Raw genomic sequence first — 25,688 nt, 5'->3', positions numbered from 1 at the left:
CTTCCTTCCTTCCTTCCTTCCTTCCTTCCTTCCTTCCTTCCTTCCTTCCTTCCGTCCTTCCTTTCTCCCCCCTCTCTTCTCTCCCTCCCTCCCTCTTCCCTCCTCTCTCTCTCTCTCTCCCTCTTTCTCTGTCTCTCCTCTCCCTTTCTTTCTTTTTTGACCCCATTGACTCTGTCTCAAGATTGTAGTTAGTAACTGACAATGATTACACTATAGTTCCATCATGAAAACATAATTCTCATGCCAGGAGTTTATGATGACTTTTAGTTTGAAATTTCTCAAGGTTCAGTTTCAGATCAAGGGTGAATGTTCTTGGAAAGTTTGAACTTAATCAGAAGCATTATTTTACAATTATGATCTTAGAGTAATTTCTGGGTTTTTAGATTTGGAAATATATATATATACACACACACACGTATATATATATAATTTTTTTTTTTTTACCAGTTGTCCACTCCTTGCTCAGAGATTTGAGTTAAAATATTTATCATTTAATAATAATTTTTTCCTCCTCTTCAGTTCTTACACATTTGCACAAATTTAGTTTCACTTCTACTGTCAGCACTGCACTCCAAATTAAAACTGAATTCACTCCAACTTCAAGTTCTAACTGGGTCAGGTTTGCTAAGAAGTAAGACCAGTTTTATCAACTCTTTTTATAAAATTGAGTTGGGTTTCAAGAGCGTAATGAAACCAGAACGTGGGGGAGTTTAGAATGTAGTCTGGTCTCAATTCGTCTGCTGTTTGAAAACCACGGTCTAGTTTCAACCCTACTAACCTTGGATAGTTGAATTAAAAAAAAGAAAAAAAGTAAGCGGCAAATCCCAGCAATCCATGGAATACAATAGCATCTTTTGAAGGACAATAAACTCAGAAGGGAAAGGAAACACGGAATTTTTCATGTAAGGTTTTCCAGTAGAGTAAAACAATCTTATCAGAATTTAAATTAGTTTTTGTCTCTTTGGAGAGAAACCTTGGGCCTCCCTCCGATGCTCCTTAGATGCTTGGGCATCTAAGCTGACTTTATTTATGTCTTTTATCTCTTTCTTGATCAATTTCTTTCATCTGTGTTCCTAATATCTCAGCTCCCCCATCCGTCTCACCTCACTCTGGGCTCTGTTTCACCTCAGTCCTAATTGAAGTTATAAAGGTTTTACGTCTCAGTACTTCATTGAAAGAGCCTTAGCCCCAGTAATTATCTAAGACTTGGGTTCAGTGAATTTCACATCGCTGAGCTCTCACGTGGCTCCTGGTCTTGGAAATGGCCACTGGACTGCCTCCATAGTCAGGTAAGGCCCAGCTTTTCCCCGGTCCCTTTTGCTTGGATCTGAGAGGACTGAGTTTCTGCTTGGGCTCTCTTGGCTGCCTTGCTCTAAACAGTTCTTTTCCCTGGGGACAGAAGCCCTGTCCTGAACTCTATCTTTCTATCCTAGGAGCTGGGGCTCACCCATCTGTGGGCCCACTTTCCCAATGAAGACATATTCGGCTACTGCCTGCCTGGTTTCCTCCTTGTGCTCTACATACCTGCCTGCGTGCGATATCTTTTCTTTAGGTTCTAGTGCAGTTACTCAAATTATGCCTGGTGAAAGTTTGTCATCACACCTGCTCTGATCCCCCAGAGGGGCCTGGTACTCCGCTACAGTCCTGCACAAGTGGTAGGTAAGGAGGAAATCTCCTTCCTCTCCATCTCTACTTGCCTTGAATGGTTGTGAGGCAGGAACATGCGTCTCCTCAATTATCATAATGTAATAGTTCATTTCTTTTTCTAGTGGTACACTGCCATAACTGAAAATGTTTCTGGTATTCAAAGACCTGTAGCACAATCTTTGCAATATCTTCAAAGGCAGCACTCATTTATTGTTTGAATGTGAATTTGATTTTTCCCCCAACAATTTTCTCATTAACTAAGGATAGTTGGTGATCAAACCAGGTGTTTTCCACTTTGTAGCAAAACCAAGACATGATCACAAAGTAATAACACACTGCATTTTTTTCTCCCCCATAAACGTGAGAATAATTCCAAGAGTTATCCCAGAGATATTCTGAACAAGGACAGCATTGCTGGAAAATTATAGCCTTCTAAACTGACATATTTGAAGGGTTACAGTCACTTGGATTTGCAGTTTTATATTCACCTTCCTGTAAAGATAAAACAATTGACCTTTCATTACTGAGAGTTTCTTAAAGCTATGATGAGCTGTGGGGAGCCAGCCATCCTTACATTTCCCTGGGATTCTCCTTGTTACTGGTGGAGATGTCTCCTTAAATATTATACTATTGTCTTAAACTTAGGTAAATCAAAGGGCTCCACATGCTAAAGAAAGATGACCCTCTTTTCCTTCTTTTGCCTCCTTCTGCCAGAGAAGAGGCTGACATGGTCGGGAGTCTTGGACTATACTCCTATAGCTCAGACAGAAAAGTATCTTTAAGTAGGAATATTATTCTGACAGAGAGGAATCAGCCAGAGAATTATTCTAAAATTGCATAAGATTGGTCCCTCAATTTTCTGTCCATGGTATGCTGAAGGTCATGTCTATTTTATTATACTGAATGTGGAATATCTGGGAATTATCTGATACCTGATTCTGACTAACCCTTGACGTCTGAATCCACCTTAAACTGAAGGTAATCTGCCTGACCTGCTTGGTGTATCTTGTATGATTTCTGTAAAGTTAGAAAATGAGGACATGCACTCAGACAATGCAAAGTCAGCAGTTGATGTGGAGCCAGGCTTAGCCCTCTGCCTTTGAGGGTCAGCTTTTCCTTGTCACAACCAAAAAGAGATAAACCTTAAAGTTCTGATTCCCATATTCAAGGTCTCAATGAGTTTGGGCCCAGGTAGCTCAGACTATATTAAACAAATTTACCTCCTTCTAAAATTTGCCCCACTATGATGGATATCTTTAATACCTTGGTTGTGGTTTCAAAAGCTAAAAAAATTTTGCTCCACTAAAGTCTCACTCTTATATAGGTCACATAATCCACTTATTTGCATGTCCAATGGACCATATCTAATAATGTAATTTATCTTTGGGGAAAAGAATGCGTTTCTTAATGTGTACAGTATCTTTTATAGCATTTCAGGAAAGTTAACACAAGAAGTGCTTTAAGCTTATTGTGATGATGATGGAGTAACAAAGTGGAGAAGCCGATGGTGTAATACATTGTGCTAGAGAAATTCCTTCTTTGGTGTATATTCTAGAAACTGGAGTTCTCATATAGACTAATCTTGGATTTTAAAGCTCTGCATGAAAGAGAAGAAGCTAAATCCATATCTTACCTCCTTTCAACTTCTCCAAAAACCGGAATGCCAAAGTTCTGATGACCTGACGTATACTTAGTGTTATATAAACATTAAAAGGACTTAATTTTTGTTATTTGCAATATCCTTTTTTTCTAACCACAAAATAACACATATACATTCATAAAAATGGAAAATACAGATAGGTAAAATACGAAAATAAAAATTTTATGTAAAAATTATGTAAGCATCACTAACATGTTACTATATATAATTCTGCATGTATTTTTGCTTTAATTTTACAAAGCAGATCATACTCTAAATATGATTTTATAATCTGAATTTAAAATTTATATATCATGAAGGGAAAATACACTTTTAATTAAAAATTGTTGAGAGTTGAAAGTAAGAGACCCTTCCTAATAGTGCCTCCTTATCTCTCAGGTGAGAAAAACTCTGATGCAATTGTATAACTAAAATAATTCACATTTAGGCAGCATCAGAGCCAGGCCTATAACTAAAACCTCTTAAATCTTGGGTAACTACTTTATGCATTTTACAAGTGTCCTTTCTTACTTTTCATATGCTATAACTAAATCTAGAGTGATTAATTGGTATTAGAGAGCACGGGAAATTCTTATCTTCCTCTTATGTCCTTTAGCTTGGCTAAATGTTTGCTAGAAAACAGTCGGTAGGATCAATTAACACAGAATTTATTGAAAATATTTTATAGAAATAATTTGTACATTTTGTGACGGGTTTTCAAACTTTAAAGTTTCAAATTGAGATCTCTCTGCAGGAACAACAGGATTTGAGGCATTGAATCTCAGTAACATCTCAAACTGCCGTAAATCTCTAAAATGTTGTTATCTAACTCAGTGTCAACAGAAACATGATTAAATCTAAGTAAGAATTTCCTTTTAGGTTTGTGACTTCAAAAAACCATTTATGCTGAAGAAATTTGAGTTAAAGGCTCTAAAAAAGAGTCAATGAGTCTTATCAATCACAATCAATTTTGTTTGCTAAATTTAGTACTAGAATGACATTATCTGTACGTTCTTTGTATAAAAACATCTAGCAGAGCAATTTTTTGGGTTTTGTGATATCAAGAGGTTTTTGGAATTTTAGGAAAGTTCCACCCACAATAAAAACCAGCGTTCTCTTATTGCTGATTAATTCTATCAGATGGGTCAGAATCGATGCTTCTTTGAATACATGCAAATTATCCTTCATTTAAAGTTTCTGTTTTGTCTTTCTTCCTTTGTTTCGTTTGTTTCTCATTTCTCTTATTCTTCTCATTTTCCTCTTTATTCCCATTCTTTATTCCCATTGTGTTTGTGGGTACCCAAAATAAAAATCTTAAGGATATCATTTATTTTTTTTCAGTTTTTCTTTGCTACAGGAGATACTGAAGTCAGTGAGTATATTCAGATTGTACAAATGGCATTCACTGACATAGACATTTTATGTTGTTAAAGTAAAAAAAAAAAAAAAAAGCCTGGTTATTTGGAGAGAGATTCAGATAATTTGGAAGTGATCTATTTTCTCAAATGGAAATAGTGATTACAAATGATGAGAAAAAGAACTGCATTTATTTGGCAACATGATCATGAACTTGCTTACCGAATTTATCCTATGAATCTGGATAATAAATTCCAGTGACAAACATTTAATTTTTAAATATCATAACTTCCTTTAGCTCTTTTTTTTTTGTTAGCTTAAAATTCCAGATAAACTTACTTGTTCTTATGCTCACAACTGTCTATCTTATCCAAAGGATGAAATGCAGGAGATGCATTTGATGGAAGCTTCTTGATCTGCCTATATTTTAAGAGCACAGGAAACACATGTTTCTAGCGTTTTCTACTTGTCAGCATTTCTTAACCAATGGAACAGAAATGTCCAGAACTACAAAGTTCAAACTTTGCATGTGGCAAGAACTTTATGTGATCAGACTGAATCTAAATAATGTTGAGAAATAACAAAAATATAAGCAATGGATTTCTAAGCAGACAATGTCATTGCCATACATGGTCCTATCAGGTGCATACAGAAACTGAGCTCTATGCATGTGCCAGACAAAAACCAAAGAGCTTTGGTTTTAATTACAGTGCATTATTCTTATTGCCCTCAACAGGTCCTGATGTGACCATGTAAATGCAATTATTTAGTTTCTTCCTCATGGCTGAAGTGTTGGGCCAGAGATTTTCCTCTTAGAACATAATCTATGAAATGGGGCCTGCTAAGGAAAGCTGCTTAATGTAACCAGCTCCTTCTAAATCATATTCTCCTAAAGCACACCGGAATAATACAGTTCATTGGGCCAACGTTTTCTAACATGGCTTCCCTCCATCTCATTTAGATAGTCCACAGCTGAGTAACCTGTTAGAAAATTGTGCCCAGGAGAGGGCAGAGCCAGTGATCCACGTCTCAGATTCTGGCTGATGATGGTTCAGTGTGATGTGGGATCAGAATTGCAGATAATGAGAAATAAACAGAATCTTTTCTCCTTGCCTCATGAAGGATGTGTCCATCAGTTCATTCTTTTGACACTTGGAAAGAAGTGGAAGGTGGCTTCAGATTTGGCCAGATTACATTCAGAGAAGAACAAAACATATGGCCAATAATACTGTAAGACCAATGGTGTGCTTTCTGAGATGGTGAATGCCTATAGAATCTGTCGATATGACTGTATTTTTTTGTGTGTGTGGTAAAGTGCACATAACATAAAATTTACTGTTTTAACCATTTCAAAGTGTACAATTCAGTGGCATTTAGTATATTCACGACATCATGTAACAGTTACCACCGTGCTGCTCCAGAGTGTTTTCATTACCCAAAAAGAAAATCTCACACCATCAAGCAGTCATTCCCCATTCTGCCTTCTCACATCCCCTAGCAATCAGTAATCTGTTTTCTGGCTCTACAGACTTGCTTATTCTGGATATTTCATATAAGTGGAATCGTACAATACGTGTCCTTTTGTGTCTGGCTTCTTTCACTCAGCATAAGGTTTTCAAAGTTTACCTACGTTGTAGCATGCACCTTCATTCCTTTTTATGGCTGAATAATATTCCGTGGTGTAGATAGAGCACATTTTGTTTATCCGTTCATCAGTTGATGGACACTTGGGATGTTTCCACTTTGGCTGTTGTGATTAATGCTGCTATGAGACCATATGTGTATGTTTTTTTACTTAAATGATTTGCTGATTTGTGTTTGTGGGTACCCAAGACCTAGCAGGAAGTTTGGTGGGGCTGGGTTTGAATTTGCAAACTGGGCAGAAAACTAGAGCCAGAAGCCATGTCAGTTCAAGAGGTTCTGGGGAAGATGATGAATGATGGTAAAGGCGGTGAGAAGAAAATCACACTAGCGTCAAGAGCCCTTGGATTCTCATCTTGGTTCCGCCACCAGCAGGCTGTGTGAGTGATTTGGGTAAATCATTTCACCTTCCTGGGCCTTCATGTTCTCTCTTTAAAATGAGACAGCAGAACTCACTAACATTTCTTCTAGCTCTAGGAGTCAATGCCTGCCACAGGCTGTGCAAACACCCTGTATTTTTTGTCACCTAACACACCCTTTTCCACCATCACAGCTGCTGTCACTCACACTGTAAACAGTATAGGTACTCTTTTTCTATATTTTCTGTACTCGAGGTTTGGGCATAACCATTTCCTATGAACTGGAAGTATGAAGAGGGTCAAGGCCTGGCGTCATTGAAATGTGGCAGTCGCAGCAGGGCCCAAAATAACACAACTCAAAATATGAAAGCAATGTCTCTGTAACCAAGAAACTGAAATAAGTGCTCGAGGTTGAGATTTTATCACCCACAAATATCATGCAAGAAATGGGTTCCATCAAATGTTTGGTACTTCCAATGTTACTATTTATAGATAACTAGCAACTTTTGGGGTGTAGGTGGGTGGTTCATTCAGCATTAAAGACGATTTGTAGTCCAAGTCCAAGATTTCCCTCTCCTTGCACTAAGGCAAGAAAACATTAGTGATTTGTGAAGTTTATTCTTTTGTAAAATGGAAATGGTACTGGGTAATCTCAGCTTGTTCTAAATAGAAATCAGGTACACTCCTGAATGTACCATTCAGGTGGGGTACGTTGCGGGGAGGGTGTCGTGGGTCAAATATGGGACTATTTACCCTTCCCTTTCTGTTTATTTCTACTTGACAATGAAAGAATAAGATCTGAATATGTGACCCTAGGCAAGTCAATTACCTTCTCAATATCAGTTTCCTGATCTGTAAAATAAGAAGGTTACCTATTTTTGAAAACATCTGTTTTTGGCTTTTGATAAAGCCACTTACCTAAATTTATTTATGGCTGGCTGTGTTGCAACAAGGCTGAGGGATTAAGAAAAAAGACAACATCCAACTTTAATTTTACTTTTAGGAGTGAGACGCTAAGGACATTGACAGACAATCAGAGATGATAATGTCTAAAATTCAAAATATAATAACAACATTATCCATGAGTGGAGATAAGATATTCAAAAGATGTAATCATATAAAGTAAGGAGCTTAGGCAATTAGAACACAGATTCCCTGTACAAATTGCTTTGTGACCACAGTTAACATATTATTAATATTATTTTTTGAGACAGTCTCCCTCTGTTGCCCAGGCTGGAGTGCAGTGGTATGATCTCAGCTCACTGCAACCTCTGCCTCCTGGGTTCAGCAATTCTCATGCCTCAGCCTCCTGAGTAGCTAGGACTACAGCCATGCACCACCATGCCCAGCTAATTTTTGTAGTTTTAGTAGTGATGAGGTTTCATCATGTTGGGCAGGCTGGTCTCAAACTCCGGACCTCAAGTGATCCACCCGCCTCAGCCTCCCAAAGTGTTGGGATTACAGGCCTGAGCCACCATGCCCAGCCGACTTATTATTTATTCATTCAGGCAGGGCGCGGTGGCTTACGCCTGTAATCCCAGCACTTTGGGAGGCCGAGGCGGGTGGATCATGAGGTCAGGAGATTGAGACCATCCTGGCTAACACGGTGAAACCCTGTCTCTACTAAAAATACAAAAGAAAAAAAAAAAAGAAAATTAGCCGTGCATGGTGGCAGGTACCTGTAGTCCCAGCTACTCAGGAGGTTGAGTCAGGAGAATGGTGTGAACCCGGGAGGCAGAGCTTGCAGTGAGCTGAGATTGCGCCACTGCACTCCAGCTTGGGCGACAGAGCGAGACTCTGTCTCAAAAAAATAATAATAATAAAAAAAATTTATTCATTCAAAAATATTTGTTTTCATTTCTATGTAATTAAATCTGTGACAGGCGAAGATTGCCCTTCAACTGAAGCAGGCTCTGCGTTTCATTGTCATCCAAATCAGCAAATAAAACTTTGCTTCCCTGACAACCCTGTTCACAATGTAAACTGAAAAGCCAGCAGGAACCTACTCTGTTTCCCCACAAAAGGACTGACAAAGTCCACAGCTCAGAAGCATCCATTTTTTACCTAATTTTATGAAATGGATTATAGTTTCCTAGGGACTGAAAATTAATCTACCACATTTATTTAAGTGGGTTCTTGCCCAGCCCATATTTTCACCCTTTAATGGTAATGAAGCTAAAATTTCTTTCCAGTCACTTTGCATATCATTTCCTTTCTCTTTAATTCTCTTTCAAGTGAGATGATTGATAGATTCTTCTTCAGCAGTCACTTACTTTGGTAGATGATTTTCTTTTTCCTTTGAAGTCGATTTTGAAAGGAGCTCTGTGTGATGAGCTAATTAGCACAAACACACAGAGTATATAACCTTAATTAGGCATGATTATAGGTTCAACGTAATGGGATGTCCTGAAACTGCACACTATGCAAATATTAGACTTTTCATTCTTCCCATTACATCAGAAACCATCAAGCAAAGGATGTTTTGCAGTAGGTACCACAGTCGATGCCAGGTGCAAATCTTTCAATAAAAAGTTGATTTTTTTTTTTTTTTTTTTTGGTGTACTAATTGGGTAAAGGATAATTGGAGGAGGTTTAGGGAAAAAAAGTTTCAAAAATCTGAAAAGTTGAATTAAGTTCAGAGTGAGCTGTACAAACTGAGGAATTTTACAATTAAGTAAACAACCCAGTTACTCTTCAAACTCTACCTCATTTGGAATTCTGAAGATACTTCACCATAGGCACCACTGTGAATTATGCAAATCTTGAGAGATCTTTCAAACCCAGTAACCACTAAGAGTACTACAAAACCAGTCTGGGGTTTACTCAAGCTATTAGGATATAAGAAGATAGTGAGTATAAATGAAATCACAGTGAATCCCCAAGTCCTAATTTTAGCCGATTATTTTCATTTCCTTTACCACCAACCCCCCCACCTTTTTTTCTTTTATAATTGGAGTGGTAAAAATAATTAGCAAATTGACTTTCCCCTTCCTAACCTGAAATGAAAATATCCAAGGATGTCTACCCTTAGACATTTGAATATTCGGCCACTGAATAATTGAGAGCTTATAATACATAATTCTTAGATTATGTGTAGACTTGTGAGTTTTTAGACTCAATCAGGTAAAAAATAATAAGCTGTTTGGTTCCAGATACTCATGGAAATACTGACAGGGCAGAAATTAAATATGTGAGTATTAGAATAATTAGTATCTGATTGTAATCTAAAATACCATCTATTCAGCAGAAATGATAATGAAAGAGGATTTATATAACAGCTGAAATTTAAATTCCATAGCTTTCTCTCTGTTTAATATGTAAGCTAATTTTTCCTGAGAACATAGTATATTATAGGCACAGTGTTCAATAACTTCTTGGTATAGGCTCAATGAATCATCACAATAATGATATAAGATAGTTCCTGTAAATTACCCATGTTTTACAGATGAGGAAGCTGAGGATCAGAGAAGTTAAAAAATGTCATCCAAGATCACATATCCAGAAGCAGCAGAGCCAGGACTTGAACTCATGTCTGTCTGACTCCAGCCATGCTTTTAATCACTCTGCTGGGCTCATTAGTGCCTATCAGGCCTATGATTGTGTGCTTATTGATTAGCACTTTCCCCAGAGCTGGAAACGAGATGCTGGAGAAATAAAAACACTTGAGATCTAAACTGAAATGCAGAAATTCTCTATTATCTATTAGGTACAAAGGAGGCCTTGATTAGGTGCTTTGTGTGTGTTGAGGATGTAAGTGCTGTGGAAATAGAATTTGGAGGAAGACAGAATTGCACATGATTGACTATAATAAATACAAACCTATATGATACAACATGTTATTACTGTACATAAGATAACTGGGGAAAAATAAGTACTGAATGGGAATGAGAAGATGAAGATTTCAATCCAGTTTTTGCCACATACCAAATGTAACACTGGATTGAGGAGGGTCTCAACAGGAAACAGGGGGTTCAAATAAGAGATTCAATGAAAGAACTACTTTGAGAAATATTAAAAAGCATTAGGAGTGGAGGTTGGTAATGCACCCAAACACTAACAACAGTGGAAGCTGATAGCACCCCTAGGATGGAAAGGACCAGGGGAGGTAAGAGTGAGAACTGGCATCATAGAACAGGGGCCACCAAACAAGAGCTGTACTTGTGGAGAGGTACTGTTACTACCAGATACATGGCCCTGAATCTGGAAGAGGGCAGGGAAGAAAGACCTCGACTTCCACCTTGTACTTTCTGATCTGCTGGGAACTTCCAATGTTAAGCCCTCAGAAGACACCCTGACAGGGAACTAAGGAGAGACGTTGTCTACAGGGGTCTGTCCCAGGTGGAGCTTGGATCTGAGGAAAGCAGGAGGAGAATCACCTTCAGCAAGTCACTTTTCCTCTCTACATTTCAGTTTGCTCATCTATTGTTTATTGCCTACCATATTATTAATAATATAAATAGTTGGCCTTATAATTTTTACTTCCATTTTTTTGAAAAACTTCAAATTTACAAAGAATTTGTAAGAATAGTACCATGAACACACACATATTCTTCACCTAGATTCACCAATTGTTAACATTTCATCACTGTTGTTTAATTCTTTTTACCTTTCTCTGCTAACATAGATGCATATTTTTGCTGAACCATCTGAGAGTACTTGCTGACATTCTGACACTTAAACCTCGAATACCTGAGTATTATCTATAAACAAGGATGGTTCCCTACATAACCCCAGTACAATGATCACATTCAGGAAATTTAACATTAAGGCAATGCTATTATGAAATATAGGCTATATTCAAATTTCCCCCAGTGTCTCAGTAATCTGCTTTGTATTATTTTTTTCAAGCAAGAATCACACATTAAATTCTGTTGTCATGTCTCTATTTTCTCCTTCAATCTAGAGTGGTTTTCCAGGCTTTTCTCTTTTTAATCTTTTGTGATATTAACATTTTTGAAGAATCTAGGCCAGTTATTTTGCAGAATATGGATTTGTCTGATTATTTCTTCATGCTTAGATTCAGTTAAAACAATTTTGGCAATAACTACACAAAGTTGTTGTGTCCTTCTCAGTGTATTGTATCTGGAGGTACCCTATGTCAGAACACTCCATCACGGTAATCTTCAGTTGGGATCACTTGGTTAAGGCAGTATCTGCTAGATTTATCAATTATCTTTTCCCTATTATAATTATCAAGTAATCTGTGGGGTGGTATATGTGAATATATCTTCTCACCAAGATTCTTTTACCCGGATTTTTTTTTTTTAACAACCATTTGAATTTTCTTGCTATGACAGAATTAGTTTCATAAAAGCATAATTAAGGTATCTAGTAAGACGTCTTTGAAGGTTCTAATTACAACCCTCATCTCTTCTTATGTTAAACTGCTTTCATTCATTTACCACTCATTTAACAAATGTTTAGAGAATGCTCCTTTTGTGACTAGGCCTGTGACATTTTCATCAGTGGCTTCATGGTTGCCTAAACTAATGTCTCTTCCTGTGCTCCAGAATCCTTTTGGCAACTGCTTTCCATGGATGCCATAAACTCAACATACCCAAATGAAAGCTGTCATTTCACTTTCTTACCTGCTCTTCCTGTTATTTATGCCAGTAAATTGCACCTCTGTCTTCTCAGTGACCCTATATAATTAGAAAGGACTATTTATTGAGTGGCATTCTGTTACAATAGGCCTTTTATACATGCTACATGCATTATCTCATTTAATCCTTTCAATAATCTTGAGAAGAAGATGCCATTATCTGGAGGACATTGGGCTTTGAGCCCCAGGTAAACAGTAAGCAAGTCCTCATGCTAGGAGGCAAATCCAGTTATCTTGGACTTCAAAATCTTTGCTTTAGCATAGTGATAAAGAGTATCACTGGCTTCAAATCCTGTCTCTGCCACTTCCTACAGGTGATTGGATAAGTCACCTTAACTTTCAATGCCTTGGTTTCCTTCTTTATGAAATGGGAAAAATGATAACTCTTGTCTTGTAGGGTTGTTATGAGACTTGAAAGAAACAAAACTTGCTGGGCGCGGTGGCTCACGCCTGTAATCCCAGCACTTTGGGAGGCCGAGGCGGGTAGATCACCTGAGGTCAGGAATTCGAGACTAGCCTGATCAACATGGTAAAACCCTGTCTCTACTAAAATAATACAAAAAATTAGCTGGGCGTGGTGGCGGGTGCCTGTAATCCCAGCTACTTGGGAGGCTGAGGCAGGAGAATCGCTTGAACCCAGGAGGCAGACCTTGCAGTGAGCCAAGATTGCGCCATTGCACTCCAGCCTGGGCAACAAGAGCGAAACTCTGTCCCCCCAAAAAAAGAAAGAAAGAAATCTTGACATTTGAACAATTTCTGCAGCACCACAGTACTTCTCAAACTATAATTTTGGTGTCATTCATTCTAAACTTCTCCCTGCACTCACTGATTGTGGACTAAACCCGTAGGGACATTGTCTTCACAGCTGTCATTACCTTAGTTTAGACCAGGGGTTGGCAAACCATGGCCCACAGGCCAAATCCAGACTTAACCTATTTTTGTAAATAAAGTTTTATTGGAATGTACACACACTCATTTGTTTACATGTAATATATGGCTTCTTTCATTCTAAAATGACATAGTTGAGTAGTGGCAACAGAGACCATATGGTCGGCAAATCATAATATATTTACTATTTTGTCCCCTACAGAAAGCTTTCCAAATCCTGCTGCCTGGCGTATTCCAATAGTCTTCTTCCCAGTCTTCCTGGTTACATTTCTCCCTGAACCCATCCTCCCCATCCCTAAAACTTCCCCCAAATGTGAACTCAGTCATACCAATTTGCTCCATATGTTTCATTGGTCCTTGCTGCTAAGAGGATCAGCTTGCACCTTCTGCTCATCCCCAGACAAGCTTTGTCCTCTGACCATAATGAGCTCTTCATACCATTTCCAACTTTAGCCCATGCTGTTCTTCTTGTCTGAATATCCACCCTTTTCCCTGTTCTCAATAAAAAGTTCAGGCTTTTCTTCCTCTGAGAAGCCCTTTCTGACTTCCACAGGCTGAACCACTGGCTTCTACTCCTCTACATAATACTTCAATTCCAGCATTGATCTCACTCTATCATGATCATGGGTTTAGCTATCTGTCCTTGCCACTGCTCTGTGTTCCTCTTGAGGGCAGGAACATTTGTTTTTCACTTTTTAGAAAACCTCCGGTGCCCAGTCTGGCATTAGTAAGAGCCCATTAGGTTGCTATTGCTAGTTGATATTTGAGCTGTGGCTTGAAGATTTCTATAAGGTGTAGTGGAGTATAGAAAACAGGCCCGTCAGAAGGGGCTTCCTGGAGGAGGTGACAGCTGAGCTAAGTCCTGGAAGATGAGAAGGAGTACAAAATAAGATAATAGGAGAAAAAAGGCAGTAGGAACAGCATGGGTAAAAGTGATGAGGCCTGAAAGAGGCATGTGGAAGGAAAGACAAATGCAGGAAAGGGGAATGGGAGGGAATGCTGGGGGACAGGTCAAAGAGGGAAGCATGTGGTGAGTATTCTGCAGAGCCTCCTCTGCTGTACTGAGGTGTGGACAATGGGAAACCATGACAGACTGGAGTAGGCAAATGCCATATTCCCTGTTGCAACTGTCTGTTTGCATGTCAGCCTTCTAGAAGCCCCTTAAGGTATCAACTATGTTTTTGTTTTGTCATCATTCAATCCTAAGTGCACACAACTCCTGGCATATTACAGGCTCCCTATATAAATGTTTCTTTCTTTATTAAAATGTATGAAAATTCTCCAGATTTAAGGAAGGTCCTCAGTGTTTCAAATTCTTTTTGTTAAATCATTGGTCCTCTCTACAGCTGTCACAAATTTAAGGACTCTGGTTATATTTAACCTTCACTTTTGAATTTTCTGCTTGAAAAACTTGTATTAGAATAAAAGAAATCTATCCTTTTATGGAAGGCTCTAATCTCTCGACTCATGTGGATTGGCTTTTCTTTGGACCTTCTTTAACTCTGTTTTGTCTCTGTTGAGTTAAGGCTTTTAAGAACATCTGAATTCTTTCCTTCTGCAAAACCAGAGGCAGCTTTTTTTCTGCCTGTTTTCAGTTTGTTTCTTGTGATTTTGGTATTTTCTCTTAACCAAATGCTAAATGGAATTAGGAGAAATAAAGTTATTTGTAAAGCATGTCAAGGGACGATTAGAAGGATGGTGCTTCACAGATAGAGTACAGTTTTTTATGAATGATGCCTACAGACAAATCCTGCCATTAGCCCAAGGGATCAGAAAGTTAGCAGCCTAGCAGGTTTGGAGATGTCAATGAAATGAATTGGATTGGATGGTTAAGGATGCCCAAGAGATTGAATAAAATTAGGAGGACCCTTGTACTCCAGGAAATTCTCCAAATCTCCACTTAGTTATCCAGATCCTCAAAGTGAACATGAAGCTTCAGTTTCAAATTGAATACATTTTCCATCCATGGATTGGCTTGTTTTGTTCAGTTGAGTGCTTGAGGTTGTGCTTTTCGACGTAACAGCTAAACCCACGGCTTCCTTTCTCGTAAAACCAAAACAAAAAGGCTTTCTATTCAAGTGCCTTCTGTGTGTGCACATGTGTAATACATACCTGGGATCAAAGCTATCTATATAAAGTCCTTGATTCTGTGTGGGTTCAAACACATTTCAAAGCTTCAGGATCCTGAAAGGTTTCGCTCTACTTCCTGAAGACCTGAACACCGCTCCCATAAAGCCATGGCTTGCCTTGGATTTCAGCGGCACAAGGCTCGGCTCAACCTGGCTACCAGGACCCGGCCCTACACTCTCCTGTTTTCTCTTCTCTTCATCCCTGTCTTCTCCAAAGGTGAGTGAGACTTTTGGAGCATGAAGATGGAGGAGGTGTTTCTCCCACCTGGGTTTCATTTCTTTCAGCAGTCAAGGGCAGTGATTTATAGCAAAGCCAGAAGTTAAAGGTAAAACTCCAGTCTGGCTTGGCTGGCTCTGTATTCCAGGGTCAGCAGGGAACAGTTGGGCGGCAGCAAATAAGCAAAGAGATACCTCAGAACAGAGTGCCAGGTATTTAGTAGGGGCTTCATGAATGCATGTGAGTTGGTTTAGGAGAGAGACACAGGCAATTTCAGACCCTTCTATGAGACTGGAAGTAATTTAAGAGGGAAAGGATATCCATAGTCCTGAATACATTTGAGCTGGGTTTCGGGATGAGCTCACAAGTTCCTTTTTTTTTTTTTTTTTTTTAATTGATTTAAGCAAATCCTGGGAAGAGTTTCTTTGCCATACAATTCAAGGTTTTAAGGTCCTCGGATTCATGTGCTTTATAAACGAATTAGCCAGCCTGTTTAAAATGTAGGGAAATCATGGGAAGAAATGCCTTCTTTACTTAATTCAAGGTTTTAAGGTTCTCTTAATCAATTCTACAAGCTAATTAGCCAATTATATAAAAATAAAAGCTTGAAATTGCAAAACACACACACACACACACACACACACACACACACACGAAAAAGGAAAGAAAGCAAGCCACCAGTCTATTTGCCATACAATACTTAATTGCTGCCTGATCTACATGTGGGTTTCAGATGCAGATCCTCAGTTTTCATCTCTTCAGAGGCTGACACTAGGTTTGTTACACGGCTTAAAATGATGAGTATTTCCATTGAATCTCAACCTTATCTCTCTCTAGACCTTCTTGGTTAAGAAACCATGTAGTTTGTATGAAGTAGGTGCTCAAAAGTTATTTGATGGTTTAATTTTTACTGGAGAAGAAATATTCACATATATTTTCTTATTTTTACATGTTTTAAATATGTAAAGATTAAATAAATGCTCTTAGAAGTATTTAAATTTCCTAAAGTAAATTTATCTCAACCAGTAACCAGGCAGGACTGTCCCATGACAGATACTGGAAAGTTGAGTGTGACCACATTTAGTGGTGATAAGTGGGAGCTTGCCTGGGGAGAGGGCAGGACATTTAGGATTTCTTAAGCTTAGAGTCAATACAATAAAGATTATTGAGTGCTCACTTGGGCGGCATATAATCACTGCTCACAGGAGTTCATGAACCACAAGTAAAAAAGTGGAGAGATGTGATTAACTCACGAATAACTTTAATACCGGGCAGAATGTAATGAAGTGCTGCAATGGAGTTATCACAGTGCTAAGGATGCTCAGAGGGCATCTCTGATAGGCAGAGGCAAGGGTTAGGGAAGGAAACTATAGTCTAGCTAGCTAGGGCTGCTGGAATAGACATGACCCTGGCTGCTGCCAAACTGTTTTCTCTTCTGAGGACAGATGTCCAGTACAGGTGGCTTGGCGGAAGGGACTAGTGTCTCTAATATAGGGTGATTTATAAGCAGGAAAGTGTGTCCTAGAAATTCAGACTGGAGTGATAGATTGGAATTGGATCATGGGGGACTCATTGAATGTTATTTATTTTATTTGTTTTTGCAATCGGTGTTAGTAAAGCGTCAAAGGGATTGAGCAGATGAGTGACATCATGCAACACAAGTTTTGGGTTTCACTTGTCAGACTGACTGGAGAGGGGCCAGGTTAGTTACAGGAAGGTAATTTGGCATGCAGCCACTATTTTTGAGTTGACGCAAGCCTCTCTGTATGGAGAGCTTTATCTCCTTTATCCTGTGGGGAAAGAGAAAACAAAGGAGCACGGGAGTGTTCAAGACAAGGAGAAAGAAAGGGCAGAGAGGCGGCGTGGTGTCAGGGGAAGCCCACAGGAGTTAACAGGAGGGTTGCCTCAACCTAGAGAGGAAACGACCCGGTGCCCTCGGCTCTGTGGCTTCCTTCATCTAACAACATCTTCCACTCTACAAAAATGCCAGCAAAGGCGGAGGCTGGTACAGTGCATCAAGACACAGCTACTGCTGGGTGATAGAGGTTCAGGGCCAGCTCAATAAGTAGGCAGAGGTTTTTGACATAGGCTTTGAGAGATAAAGCAAGATTCTGTACCTCAACCTTCAGAATTTCCCCTACCACTCATTATAGTTCCGGAACTATATAGCTCCTATTGTTCTACCATAACCTTAGAATACCAGAGAAGATATCATCTCATCTAATTCTCTCTTACCATACATGAGAAAAATGAAGGACATGGGGGAAGTGTGACTTGCTCCACATCACATATTTCATGGGAGAGCCAGGTCTTCTGTTTGTCATATCAGTGTTCTTCCTGCCACAACCATCTTGAAGAATCTATTTCTCAGTAAGAAAACATCTATATGGAGAGTAGCTGGAAAACAGTTGAGAGATGGACGGGAGGCTGGGGGTGTGGAGAGGGGAAGGGGTAAGTGATGGATTTGTTGATGGGGGAGAGAAGGCCATGGGGATGAAGCTAGAAGGCAGAAGGGCTTGCCTGGGCTTGGTCATGAAGGAGCATGAGTTCACTGAGTTCCCTTTGACTTTTCCATGATAGCAATGCACGTGGCCCAGCCTGCTGTGGTGCTGGCCAACAGCCGAGGGATCGCCAGCTTTGTGTGTGAGTATGCATCTCCAGGCAAAGCCACTGAGGTCCGGGTGACAGTGCTTCGGCAGGCCGACAGCCAGGTGACTGAAGTCTGTGCGGCAACGTACATGATGGGGAATGAGTTGACCTTCCTAGATGATTCCATCTGCACGGGCACCTCCAGTGGAAATCAAGTGAACCTCACTATCCAAGGACTGAGGGCTATGGACACAGGACTCTACATCTGCAAGGTGGAGCTCATGTACCCACCACCATACTACATGGGCATAGGCAATGGAACCCAGATTTATGTAATTGGTGAGCAAAGCCATTTCACTGAGTTGACACCTGTTGCATTGTGGTCTTCTATGTGTAAAAACAGTTTTGTTCCTTAATTTCAGGTTGTTTATTTTTAGGACTGTGGAAATTCTCTTTAAGAGTTCTCTACCACATGGTAGCCTTGCTTATGATAGGTAGCAACCTTAATAGCATTCTGACTATAAAATAAAATTATTGGGGGAAGTTGGGGCACTTGCTCTGGAGTGCTAATCATCATGACGCTTGACCCATGCTTTTGATACGATATGATGTTCCTGGGGAAGTAGTCCCAAATAGCCAAACCTATTGGTGGGATACCCATGCAATTTAGGGGTGGACCTCAAGGCCTGGAAACTCTAATGTCCTTTTTCCACCAATGTTGGAGAGTAGAGCCCTAGAGTTTAAAACTGTCTCAGGGAGGCTCTGCTTTGTTTTCTGTTGCAGATCCAGAACCGTGCCCAGATTCTGACTTCCTCCTCTGGATCCTTGCAGCAGTTAGTTCGGGGTTGTTTTTTTATAGCTTTCTCCTCACAGCTGTTTCTTTGAGCAAAATGGTGAGTGTGGTGCTGATGGTGCACCATGTCTGATGGGGATACCTTTAGTGGTATCTACTGACCAAAAGATGGTGTTGAGTTTAGTGTTCTTGAGATGAGGCAATAAATGAAGAGAAAGAAGGACAGTGGTAAAGAACACACTAGAACCGTATGCATTGGCATTTGAGGTTTCAGAATGACTAATATTTTAGATGAATTTGTTTGATATTGAATGTTCGTGTGCTTCTGAGCAGGGTTTCAATTTGAGTAACCGTTGCAATAACATGGGGCAGCTGTTTTGCTCTTTGTCTTCATGACAGTTGTACTTAAGCTAACAGCCCTGAAAACATGAGATTAGGCTAGGCAGAATGCTGCTAGAAAGGACCATCTGGATGGTCTTTATTCTCCTTCTCCATGGCCCTCTTCATCACCTGGAATTCACCTCTTTGTGCCACTCTGGTACCTTCCTTGTCCAAGCTGTAGCTGCTCACATAATACCTATCCCTATTATCCGGTTTGCTTTACTGGGAAACGAAAGCCCCAGTTTTTATTTATTACAGGTGTTAGTGGTAGAAGAGGTAGAAGCATGGAATCAGGCCTCCTGTCAGGATTTCTTTTTGACAGTCCCTCTCAGACACCTCTGCCTAAGGCTGGCTTTGCCATTACAAACTCACCCTTCTCCCTCCCTCCCTTCTTCTCTTCCTCTGCCATCTTCTCTTCCTTTCTCTCTCTCTCTCTCTCTCTTTCTCTTTCTCACTCTCTGTCTCGTATACACATACACAAAGATACACTCTATTCCAACATCCTCCACCCAACCTGACAGAGATGTCCTTTGCTGTAGGTTCAGCAGTGGAGATGAGAAATACAGCTCTCAAACAGGATAACTAAAGCTTATTACCTTATCAAGCTTGTTCCCTTGCAGACAAGATCGATCAATTATCATGGGCTTTCTGGGTGTTCTTTGTGAAGCTTTCTCAAAGTCTCTTTCTCCTATCTTCCATTCAAGGCAAATGATTGCCATTTAACATCAAAATCACAGTTATTTATCTAAAATAAATTTTAATAGTTGAATCAAGAAAATCTCCTGAGGTTTATAATTCTGTATGCTGTGAACATTCATTTTTAACCGGGTAGAGACCCAATATGTGTTGAGTTCTATTATGGTTAGAAGTGGCTTCTGTATTCCTCAGTAGTAATTACTGTTTCTTTTTGTGTTTGACAGCTAAAGAAAAGAAGCCCTCTCACAACAGGGGTCTACGTGAAAATGCCCCCAACAGAGCCAGAATGTGAAAAGCAATTTCAGCCTTATTTTATTCCCATCAATTGAGAAACCATTATGAAGAAGAGAGTCCATATTTCAATTTCCAAGAGCTGAGCTGAGGCAATTCGAACTTTTTTGCTATCCAGCTATTTTTATTTGTTTGTGCATTTGGGGGGAATTCATCTCTCTTTAATATAAAGTTGGATGCAGAACCCAAATTACGTGTACTACAATTTAAAGCAAAGGAGCAGAAAGACAGAGCTGGGATGTTCCTGTCACATCAGCTCCATTTTTAGTGAAAGCATCACTTGGGAATAATATGGGGATGCAGCATTATGATGTGGGTCAAGGAATTAAGGAATGGCACAGTCCAAAGAAAGAAAAGGCAGGGAGAGAGAGAAAGGACTATATTGTACACATCTTATATTTATGTATGAGACGTTTATAGCCGAAATGATCTTTTCAAGTTAAATTTTATGCCTTTTATTTCTGAAACAAATGTATAATTACATCAAGGCTTCAAAAATACTCACATGGCTATGTTTTAGCCAGTGATGCTAAAGGTTGTATTGCATATATATATTTTAATTTGATAGTATTGTGCAAGGAGCCACATATGTTTTTGTGTATTTGTTTATGGTTTGAATATAAACACTATATGGCAGTGTCTTTCCACCATGGGTCCCAGGGAAGTTTTGTGGATGAGCTCAGGACACTAATACACCAGGTAGAACACAAGGTCATTTGCTAACTGGCTTGGAAACTGGATAAGGTCATAGCAGTGCTTGATTGTGCGGAATTGTGCTGAGTTGGGGTTGACATGTGCTTTGGGGCTTTTACACCAGTTCTTTTTAATAGTTTGCAAGGAAGCCACAGCTAGTGGTATCTGAGTTGACTTGACAGAACACTGTCTTGAAGACAATGGCTTACTCCAGGAAACCCATAGGTATGACCTTCTAAGAAGCTCCAGTTCGATGGGTCCAATTCTTACAAATATGTGGTTAATGCCATGGACAAAAGAAGGCAGCAGGTGGCAAAATGGGGCACATGAAGGTTTCTAAAAATTAACACTGCTGGTGTTTTTAACTCAATATTTTCCATGAAAATGCAACAACATGTATAATATTTTTAATTAAATAAAAATCTGTGGTGGTCATTTTCCGGAGTTGTCTTCATCATACTTGCATTTGAGTATTGTGTTTAAATTTTTGATTCATTCATTCAGTAGTTGGTGGAGTCTCCAATATGTGAAATACTGAAAACAAATTGAAAAATCACAGAAGGACAAATAATGCTTCATGAGTCAGCTTTGCACCAGCCCACTACCTGCAAGTAATTCTTGAAAGGTATCCATCCTCTTTCCTTTTGATTTCTTCACCACTATTTGGGATATAATGTGGGTTAACACAGACGTAGCACTCCTTTATAAATCAATCAGCATGCTGTTTAACACAGATTCTTCACCTCCTCTTTCTTACCCCTTGCTTTCTCAGCTCAACTCTCACAGGCATTACAGTTGTCATGGCAACTCCAATGTTGGCAACCAAGTCCCCGGCAGCCATTTTGATCTGCCTTCCTGACAAATAGAACTTTTCCTTGTGGCTTCCAAATGAACTATTTTGCAAATGTGGGGAAAACACACACCTGTGGTCCTATGTTGCTGTCAGCTGGCACACCTGGGCCTGGCACACTAAGCCCTCTGTGATTCTTGCTTAACCAATGTATAGTCTCAGCACGTTTGGTTTCCACTTAAGGTTTCCTATTTTTGACCTCCATATCCTGTTATTGTCTTTTGCAATGATTCTCAATGTGGTCAGGGACCACCTGTAACCGAATCCACTGGGTCACTTACTAAAAACACCAATTCACACTTATTCCCAGATGCGTTGAATCAGAATCTTTGAGTGGTGGGGCCAGGAGTTTGTATTTCCAAAAATCTTCCCAGTGCTTCTTATACCCATCAAGTTTTCAGAATCACTGCTTAGGCAACTCTGTCTGTGTCTCTTCCTCTGTCTCTCTCCCTTGCTCATTCTCTTGCTTGCTCTTGCTCTCTTTCTCTCTCTCTCTTTCTTTCCCCAGCAAGTACTAACGAACACACAAGACAGCACACGGTAAGCATTTCATAAAGGGTTGTTAAATAAAAATGAATAGGTCTTTCAAAGTAAGGTAATGATTATTACCTAGAATGAGTTCCTTTTCTGTGGAAGACTATGTTTCTTGCTCTCTAGGCCTTTGGATGGTAGCCATGAAGAAAAACACCAATCAGGAGCCTCAGTGGATAGTATATCATTTCTACTCCTCTAAACATCTTTAGAGAGATTACCCTTTTTCATAGTTGATAGGCAGATCTAAGTGACAGAGAGTGCCTTACACAAGTCATGCCCTCCAGGTACCTTTCAGACACCCTTAGATAATGGACTACTTTATTTAAGCTTAATATTTCCTCTGCTATTGCCTAAAATTCTACCATTTGTTGTTAACTGAGGTAAGCCTTGCCCCCTTCGTTCAGTCTCAGTCTTATAAAAATAAAATACCCTTTAGCTCAAAAAAGCTTCCCCTATGGCAGAAGAATTGTACAAGAAAGACTATGACCTGCTGAAAGACTTTCTCCCGCTGAAAGGGGAGAAAACAAATATGAGGGTAAGGGAGTGCATCTGGGCACCAAATGAAAGCCTCTTCTAATCCCCATGTCATTTATGAGAGAAGATCCTATGTCTGCAGTACTCGAGAGGTGAACTGTCCCCAAATCAGAGGACCAATCATCACGTGGGATTCCAACCTTCATCACCATCTCCATTTCTGGGATCAGGGTCCTCCTGGGGCAGCTCCAAGCCCAAATAATCCATGAACTTAAAAGGGGCTTGGCCTACCATGCAGGGGAAGCCTGGGCACTGCAACCCTCCTCCTTGGAACCACTTGTCCCTGGCAGGAATGTGGATGACAAGGGAGCCGGATAGAGTGCCCAGGGGCTACAGAGTCAGCTCCTCCACCCACATGGCTCCTAGCAGATGCCTCTGCTCATGTCTCTTTCTTCAGCATGGTACTTGCATTCCTGCTGCTTCCCATTTCCTCATTTCTCACCTCCAAATATTATAATCCTTCATTCTCACACCCATCAAGACTAATCCCAAATTTTGCCTCCACCATCAGATTTGCTGACATTTTAAGCTCATGTGGATTTCTCCCCTTTTGTTTCATAACTATACTTGATTTCATCTCTAATGATTTCAAGCATGTATGTCTTTTCTGCCTAGTTAGATCAGGAACTTCTCCAAGACAGGGATAATCACAGCTTTAGGCACACAGTAGATGCTCAAATAAATGGATTGATGAGTTGGAGAACTAAGACCTCCAGGACCGTTTTCCATACAGAACCCATCAGTGTTTTCTTAGGCAGTCCCAGCTTAATCTCTATCCCATTTGATCAGCAGAACTTTGTGCAGGTCTACTCATCTTTTGTCTTAAACCTTAAAGACTCTGGACTGTGAGCTACAGCTGCCTACTGTGTCTCATTCATTCTACTTTTGTCTTAACCCAGTCTTACTTCCAATCTTTTTCTTTCTTTGGTGAATTCTTATTTTTATTCTTTTTCTCTTTTGAATTGTTGGTTGTTGCCAAAATTGACTATTTTATACCCAGTCTGAGCCTTCTTCCATATCCACAGTTAATAGAGAGTTTGTTCAACGTAGTTGGGACTGAGTTTGTGAAATGTTGATGTTCCTGTGTTGTTAACTGGAGCAAAGCCAGTTGAGAAGTTCAAGACTTTATAAATTAAGTTATTGTTTTGGGAGGTCTCAAAGCAAAGGAGAACATGGCTTTCTCTGGAAAGTTATTCCCATTGCCTCACTTGTTGTTTGCACCTGGTTAGAGCCATTACTCAGGCTCTGTAGAGACTTTGTTTTATTTCATATATATATATATATATTTTTTTTTTTTCCTCATCTCAGGTCAATTTTCTCTGTTCAGTCCAGAAACATGACACGCCCTATTGGTAAAAAGGGAGGAAAAGTTTATTCTTTCCTCTTTCATGTTTCCTTGGCTACATGCTGGGATAGGGGCTCGAAGTAAGTTTGCCAGATTCAACCAAAAAAACCCACAAAAAAAAGTAAACGGTCTGCCCTGTATTTTATCTGACAACGCTATCAGCAGGAAAGCTTATGCTTCCAATGCAGTGTGAATAAAAAGTGTACTGGAGACTGGGTACAGTGGCTCACACCTGTAATCCCAGCACTTTAGGAGCTGAGGTGGGCAAATCACTTGAGGTCAGGAGTTCAAGACCAGCCTGGCCAACATGGTGAAACCCTGTCTCTACTAAAAATACAAAAATTAACCAGATACGGTGGCGGGTGCCTGTAGTCCCAGCTACTTGGGAGGCTGAGGCAGGAGAATCGCTTGAACCGGGAGGCAGAGGTTGCAGTGAGAAAGATCACACCACTGCATTCCAGCCTGGGCGACAGAGTGAGGCTCCGTCCCCGCCGCCCCCCAAAAGAAAAGTGTACTAGAGATCCCTCTTCAGAAGTTTCTGTGCAAGAACAACCTGAGACTGCGACTACTGTTCCAATTGTAACACAATCTCCTGTTCTCACTCCCAGGCGCATCTGGGATTGATGCTATGTCACTGGAAGCTAATGAGACCTGCAGAAGAGGTAGCTATTTCTCTTCTAAGCAATTTTCTTGGAGGAAGTTAACCCATCTTGGTGCATATTGCAAGGAACCTGACATTCAGACCCTTCTTGGAAATCTGCCTTCATGGGCGCACTCTATGTGCTTACATTTATTTCGTACAATAATCACCTGAAGCATTTGGAAAAAGTGCAGATTGAGGTGCCTCCGACCCAGAACTTCTCACTTATAAGGTCTGAGGCAGGGTTTGGGGATTTTAATTCTTCAGACAGCCTTTAGGCCATACTTTCAGAAGCCCTGGTTTAACTCAGGATTCTACCATCACAGATGATTAGGAAAGGATATTGGAAATGATCCTCAGATTTTAGAAGAACATAAGGCTCGAAGACATTAGGGACCTTGTCCAAGGTTCTAGGGCGAGGCAAGATTTGAACTAGGCTAAGAAGTCAGATCTCCAGGTTTTCACATCAGGGCTCTGCAGTGGGTGGCACTGTGTACCTTTCTGGCCAGGAGCTGTCCTTTCCAGGCGGCTTCTGAGACCTCCCTGCTACCACTCCAGGCTACCCACAGAAAACCCGCTTTTCCATCCACCTCCATCCCAAGTGCTCCTGTTACACCTTGGTGTGATTATCACCACTGTTGCTCCTCCAATGTTGGCTCCATCTTTTCTCTTTCTTCTGTAACCTTCCAGGGGACTTAGGAAAAGCATCTCAGGTGACCCAGCCTGTTCTTAGCAATCCTACAGAAGAATGCTGCAGGGGGACAACACAAAGCAAAACACTGCCAATAAACAGTCTGTCAGCAAAGCCTGCAGTACACCGAGAAAGCTCCTATTGCCGCTGGAAGTCGTGGAACAACCCGTTGA

At 40.1% G+C, this 25,688-nt stretch overlaps 1 protein-coding gene across 2 annotated transcripts; it reads left to right on the top strand.

Annotated features, from left to right (window-relative positions):
- The first annotated feature begins 15,212 nt into the window (after nt 1-15,212).
- CTLA4 (cytotoxic T-lymphocyte-associated protein 4) lies at nt 15,213-21,360 on the top strand. 2 transcript variants are annotated; one of them, XM_011992479.1, is made up of 4 exons: nt 15,213-15,478; nt 18,059-18,406; nt 18,851-18,960; nt 20,162-21,360. In XM_011992479.1, the coding sequence occupies exons 1-4, from the start codon at nt 15,370-15,372 to the stop codon at nt 20,264-20,266; spliced, it is 672 nt and encodes a 223-aa protein (XP_011847869.1). In that variant the 5' UTR covers nt 15,213-15,369; the 3' UTR covers nt 20,267-21,360. The 2 variants fall into 2 exon arrangements, with proteins under 2 accessions (XP_011847869.1, XP_011847870.1); XM_011992480.1 differs by lacking the exon at nt 18,851-18,960 and having other exon boundaries at nt 15,230-15,478.
- Nucleotides 21,361-25,688: the final 4,328 nt, after the last annotated feature.

This window comes from Mandrillus leucophaeus, unplaced genomic scaffold (genome assembly GCF_000951045.1).
Source record: "Mandrillus leucophaeus isolate KB7577 unplaced genomic scaffold, Mleu.le_1.0 Scaffold411, whole genome shotgun sequence".
Taxonomy (NCBI): domain Eukaryota; kingdom Metazoa; phylum Chordata; class Mammalia; order Primates; family Cercopithecidae; genus Mandrillus; species Mandrillus leucophaeus.
The sequence above is the reverse complement of the archived record's forward strand: the minus strand, read 5'-3'. Positions and strand labels throughout refer to the sequence as shown.

Coding starts and splice junctions, on each gene's coding strand:
- CTLA4 (XM_011992479.1), top strand. CDS start 15,370: ATGGCTTGCCTTGGATTTCAGCGGCACAAGGCTCGGCTCAACCTGGCT. Junction 15,479..18,058: donor CATCCCTGTCTTCTCCAAAG/GTGAGTGAGACT, acceptor TTTCCATGATAG/CAATGCACGTGGCCCAGCCT. Junction 18,961..20,161: donor CTGTTTCTTTGAGCAAAATG/GTGAGTGTGGTG, acceptor TGTGTTTGACAG/CTAAAGAAAAGAAGCCCTCT.